Source organism: Podarcis muralis, chromosome 15, assembly GCF_964188315.1.
Source record: "Podarcis muralis chromosome 15, rPodMur119.hap1.1, whole genome shotgun sequence".
NCBI lineage: Eukaryota > Metazoa > Chordata > Lepidosauria > Squamata > Lacertidae > Podarcis > Podarcis muralis.
This window is the reverse complement of record NC_135669.1, coordinates 2,487,915-2,493,950: the sequence shown is the minus strand read 5'-3', so window position 1 is coordinate 2,493,950 and position 6,036 is coordinate 2,487,915. Positions and strand designations below refer to the sequence as shown.

At 50.7% G+C, this 6,036-nt stretch overlaps 1 protein-coding gene across 4 annotated transcripts in view; it reads right to left on the bottom strand.

Annotated features, from left to right (window-relative positions):
• Positions 1 to 387: 387 nt before the first annotated feature.
• Positions 388 to 6,036, bottom strand: part of SORBS3 (sorbin and SH3 domain containing 3) — an 80,287-nt gene continuing 74,638 nt past the window's right edge. For all 4 annotated transcript variants that reach the window (XM_077919394.1, XM_077919392.1, XM_077919393.1 and 1 more), the window contains 3 exons: positions 5,164 to 5,246; positions 4,229 to 4,335; positions 388 to 3,128 (listed from right to left, as the gene is read on the bottom strand). In XM_077919394.1, the coding sequence (XP_077775520.1) occupies positions 3,067 to 3,128; positions 4,229 to 4,335; positions 5,164 to 5,246 (252 nt within the window). In that variant the 3' untranslated portion in view covers positions 388 to 3,066. The remainder of the gene's footprint in view (positions 3,129 to 4,228; positions 4,336 to 5,163; positions 5,247 to 6,036) is intronic.

Here is a 6,036-nt window from a genome sequence, read left to right as displayed (position 1 = left end):
GGGCGTTGTCCCTGCTGTGAGATGCTCAGCCATCATGCCTCTGCACCAGAGGACTCTTCACACTGGTACCTCAGGCAGAAAATCCAAATGGCAATGTTTCCAACATTAACACATGGCAGGGGGACAACTGAAGACTTTACACTGCCTTTCTAGAAAAGTACACAAGCCAGAAGTTCTCCAGGCCAAACTCCATGAAGTAAATAAGAGCTGCACTATACCACACAGGTATAGTAAACCCAAGGGACAGGGCTTCTAGAGTCAATTTGTCTACCTCCCACCCGTCAGGGCTCCCAAAATTAGCCATTTAAGATAGTGCTCTCTTGCTCTCTGCCTTTGTGGGATCTTCAATCTGTGGACGCTTTAGAAACAACACGGCAAGAGCCACACTTGACTTTATATCAGCGACATTTTATTGGCAGGACAAGCTGCAGAGGCAATAATATCAAGGACTCTCTTGTCCCAGAGCGAACCAGACAGCCACTCGCCTCCTCCAAGCTGACCAAGTTCAGTGGTGCTGTGCAGCGCAGGCACAACGCATCTCCAAATCATGTGTCAGGTCAGGAGACCCAGTCTTATCCAAAACGCTAGATGAAGTTGTTTCAAATAGTGGTGGTTGGGGTTCCTCCCAAGTGGTGAGAGAGAAGAGCTCTCCCACAAGAGAGTTTGCCATCTCTACCAAACTCCCCTTGCAAAAGTGCTGCTTCAAGGGAGTGATGGGTTGACAGCAGGGCTGCCCCCAACACTTTGCTGCTGGAGACAAACAAGACACTGGTGCCCCCCTCCGTTCCACATACAGAAGCTGAATGGACCAGGACCGTGTTTCAGTGAGGCCCCTGAATCGCATTTTGAGGCTGTACACCCTCCATACATTAAGGCACATTTGAAGCACAGGGTCTCTTCCAACTCTACAATTCTATGATTCTGCCTCCCCCCCCCCCAAAAAAAAAGAATCCTGGAAACCAGCTTGTTAAAGGTGATGGGAATTGTAGCTTTTGAGGGGTAAACTATGATTCCCATGATTTTTTTTGGGGGGGGGTGTTTTAAAGGTATGGTGTCTAATCTACCTGAGACTGGCAAGAGGATCACATCCTGCAGAGTGCTCACCTGATGAAAGCAAGCTACTTTAGGGCAGGCTTATGGCACACACAGCTCCGATCCCATGAAGGGCATTGCTGAGCCCCTCCAGCCTCTGCCACCTGAGGCAGTTGCCTCACTGCCTCATGATAGTGCCTCAGTGAACTTGGGCATGCACCACAGTCCTTTGCTATGTGCTGGTTCTGTGGCATATGCACAGGTGGGGGACGGCAGGAAAGGCTTCCTTGAAGGTAAAGAGTCTGGAAACCACTGAGCCAAGATGCTGAGTCTGAACCTGCAAGGTGCTGCTGCCATGTTTCTTAAAAACAAAAGGCAGCCCCTGTTGTTTACCTAGAGCAGAGACTCCACTCCACCAGGGCTGGTCTCAACCTGCACATCTTCTCTCCACGGGTGGGACTCTCTCAACACCCCATTTGCACAGCTGTTCTGCTGCAGTGTGGAGGGCAATTTTGTTAGCACTGTGCAAGAGGCTGCAGGAGACATAGATGTCTCAGTGTTCTTGGCCCAATACAATCCCCCACTGTCTCTTCCCTCTCTTTTTTTCTGCCTCAGCAGCTGCATACCCCTAGAAGTTTGAGAACAGCTCAAGCTGCGGCTACTCTGGCCACTAGAGAATATCTTTAGACCTAGAAATCTCCCTCCAGTCTTGACCCTTGACTTTGGAGGTGAAAGGAGACCGCCAGAATGGAAAGTTCAAGGAGATTAAAGGCAGGATACAGGCAACATACAAACAGGCCCAGATTTCTAATGCCAGGATAGGAGTCCTGCGGGTCTCCAACGGCGTCTGGCTTTTGCTGCTGGGGGCAGGAATGAGATGGATCTTCAGAGAGGAGCTGTGGACAATGGACACTTAAGCAAAAGCAGGAACCACCACTGCTTCTTAGTTGGGGTCAATGAGCACAGATGTCAGTAACCGTAGCAGGACTGAATTCTCCCCTTCACTTCCTTCCTTCGACCCCCAACAATTGTATCAATATTAAACTCTTTGTAGCAGGTGCTTAAAATTAGGCAAGGAGGAAGGTGAAGATGAACTGCAAGTAAAGACAGAGAGTTTATGCTAAAGGAATGCTCAAAGTGTGCTCTGGCTGCAGAGTAGCCCTAGGAACCTGCTAACTCTCCAAGTGATCACATCTTTTAGTTTCACACAAGCAAGATAGTGCATCCACTCACAGGGTCAAACATGAAGAGGAATGATTGGAAGTTCTAAATGAATCCTTTAGATGGAGAGACCATTTAGATGGACCTCCAGCAGCCAAAGCCTTTGAGGGAAGTTGGGCAGGGTACAAAAATGTTACTACTGGTAGCCAAGCGGCCTTGCGTACACTTGGTGGAGCAGCCTCCTCTAGGCAGGGTCCACGGATTCCCATGGAACACAGAGAAGGTTGTGGGTGCTCAGAGAGCGCCGTCAGCTCTTCAGTTGTAGTGGGACATTGGTTACAGAGTCTGCAGAACACCACAGCAGTGTTTGTGCTCCATTGCAAGGAAGCAGGATCTTTCTGGAGATTTGATGCAGGGCAATCACAGGGTCCCAATCCCATCTCCACCTTGCGCTGCTGCTATGAGAGCTGGCAGAAGGGCTCACACTCCCAGATTTGCCCACAAACTCAGTTGGACCACAGCAAGCAAAGAGCCCAGGAGGTTATCTGCACTGTCTGCTTAGCCTGAGTCACAGAAAGGCTTGAAATAATGATGCTTCACAAATACTGGAGGGTGGGGGAAATAAGAGTGTGATCACCCTGTACAAGGAAGCCAAGACACAGAAGTGGAAGGCGGTGGTCAGGGAACAGAGAACTCCAGGGTACAAGCAGCAAGACCTTCCTTGAACACAGCTTGGGCTCCAGGCTGGCTCTCACACGACCACCTCTTCTTGCTCCTTGTCTACAGATTGTGGGGCATCTTTCCAAGGAAACCGGATACAAGAGCAGCAGATTCAGTTTCCACTTGGCACACAAGGGGTTGGTCGAGGAGCAGTCACACAGGGGCAACATAATTCCCAGGGAAAGTGCCAAATTTATGTGTTCTTCTAGAGACACCTAAGGTACAAACAAAAGCAAAACAAGGATCCCTGATGAAGGAAAAAGAGGCTCAAGGTTGCCCACCCTGCAGTGGAAACTTTTCCCAGGAGTGTCCTGAAAAAACCTTTTGAAATAAATATTGGCCTCTAAGGAAGCACTAATTCACTGCACTAATTAACTCTTCACTCTGAAGCACCAGCTTTCTTGGCCACAGTTATGTCCTTCCATCCTCTTTTGGGGGCCTCTCCGGAACCTTTGGCTCTATTGCAGCTACTCAAGAGCATGATCTGGAGGGTAATGATTCTACATCACCCACGCCATGCTGGACTATTCAGTGGGTGAACACAGGGGGAAATGAAGGGACCTTAGTTCCAATGTACTTTTTGCCGTTTCTAGGCTTCAATTAAAACATGGGCATGTGGGCAGTGACCAATGCCAGGTAAAAGGTTTGCATCATAGAGATGCAAGGGTAGAGCGTCATACTCAACAGGTATCGCATTCCTGCAAGCCAAATGCCAAGTTTGATACTTGAAACTGAGGTCTGTCTGATACTGATACTCTGGCATGGCTTGCGCATCATGGCAAGACAAAGTATGGATTACCATGACCTGACAAATGTGCTGGCTCCCAGAGAGCGCTGGCACCCACTTTGCTCTTCCCTGGGCACACGATGGGAGGGAAGCAAAGGTTAAGCTTAGCATATTGTCCAAACTTGGGATCACAGTTAAAATCTCTCCCTCTTAACCATGACCTGTAACCATAGGATAAACCTTGGCTACAGATTGTGGTTAAGAAGGAGAGAACTGAGCAAAGATGCCAGATTTGGATGACATGCCTTATAAGCCAAACCTTGGCTTCCATGCTGTGATGGGCTGACCTCAAAAGCCCACGGAGGAGCTCCTTGGCAGCCAGCACGTTCACACGAAGCCTGGCATGCAAAAGCAGCCGGTGTCACGATAGCCTGTTCCTAAGGCTATTGGTGGCCAGGGTGGGAGGGAAAGGAGACCTTCAAGGCCATAACAAAGGCCCCAGAAAAGCAGCATACACCCCAACCCACTTTCCAGTGCTAGGATGGTACAGTCCTCCCCCGTCCCACAAATTATAGCGCCAAGACACACCCACAAACCAGCCATCATCACATTGCTGCATGACATCCACTTGGTCCCCTTCATGAAGTTCCAGCTCATCCTCATTCTGGGGTCTGTACTGATAGAGAGCCTGGTATCTGAAAAACAGAAGCCTCTTCGTGAGCCCACTTCCTTCCTGATTTCTTTAAGTGAAAGCACAGCCTGGTGTAATGTTGGGCTTGGAGCTGGGAAACCAGGGTTCAAATCCAACTCTCAGCCTACCTACCTGACGTCACAGGGTTGTTGTGAGGATAAAATATGGAGGAAGGGGGAGGGAAAACAAGGCATGCCACCTTGGGCTTGGGGGGGGGAGGGAGGTGGGCTGCAAGCATAATCATAAATTAAATACAAATAAATAAAAGATGTGGGGGTTTTTTAAAAAAAAGAAATGTGCCTCAAACAGTAAACACTTCAAAAAGCAAATCAAAGAATAAGGAGAGGACATTTTTGTTTCCCATTTCCACTCTGCAGGCTGTGTGGATCAGAGCCAGTGAACTGTGCTTTGCACATGGAAAAGGAATGTGCCGAGGCAAACACTCTGGGCTGCCCTCCGCCCCATCGCCTTCCCTCCTGACGGGGCGGGGGGGGGGGAAGAGTGCTGCCCTAGGAGAAGCTGAGTCGTCTCTGTCTTCTCCAGCAGGAGTTTGCAACGCTTGGAAAGGCCAGCCAAGGCACAGGTAGAGCAGCAGCCAGAGGCTTCCCTTCCTCAGGCACTGTGCAAGCCCCTCTGAAAAAGGGCCTTGTTCCAAGCCACAGTCCAGACACTGTCCCTGGCTGGCACCCCAGGGGGCCGTCTGCAGCCAGCCCTCCCCATGGGTCACTGCACAGGGAGGGAGGGGCCTGGCCAGCTGCCAGGCGGAGGAGCAAAACTCCCCACCCCACCCCCGCTTTGCACTTCCCAGCCCCTCGTCACCAGCCTCACTTACAGGGTCCACTGTGCACTGGAGGGGGGCGCACATGAAGAGACGTGTTCAGGGCTGCGTGGCTGGGAAGCTCCAGGAGCAGCTGCCTGTGGAGAAAGGAAGGGGGAAAGGGGAAGCCGTGGGGAGGACACAGGGAGCCACCTGAGCCAGAGCTGGGGGGGGGGGGAGCAATGGCACCATGTCCTGAGCCCTTGGGCAGGAAGTGCCGTAAAATGGGGACACGTTGCCTCTTAGGCATGGAGACAGGGAGGAAGGGACTGCACCTGGAGACCTTAAGCAAACTTAGGAACCATAATGCCTTTGGTCTGCTGCAGAAGCACTACAGAGAAGCTGAGAAACACCTGGGCTAGATTATGTTACTGTTCAGTGGATTTGTAGCTGGTAGACTGAGCCCCAAGACATGGGGCAGACATGGAACTTCAAAGTGCTGGTGGCTGAGTGAAGGCCAACAGCCATGAGGGTCTGAGGAATGGAGACAGAATATTACCATCTCTCTAGCTTACATTATTCATTTTAACACAGAAAGTGGAATCTTTGCCCTTAAAGATCAGCTTTTTGAGGACAGATGTTGTTTCTGCTTCCTCTAAAACAGAAGTGCATTTGCCCTCTCTGACATCACTTCTCAGGCCTTGGGAGCTGAAGCCCCAGCACCTTGGCAGGGCTTACCAGCATACATGCCTGTCCTGGGTCTCTGGCCGCCATTTTAGTTTCCCACAATGCCTGGATTGGTGCTACACTGGGCGGGGGGAATTTAAATGGCTGCCTACCACTGTCAAGGCCACGTTCACTCATGACTGAGTGTCCACTGACATAGGAGGCCCATTGCAAAGCTGGTCTGGGGTCTTCAAACTGCTTGCAAAGCAAGGATATGGTGGG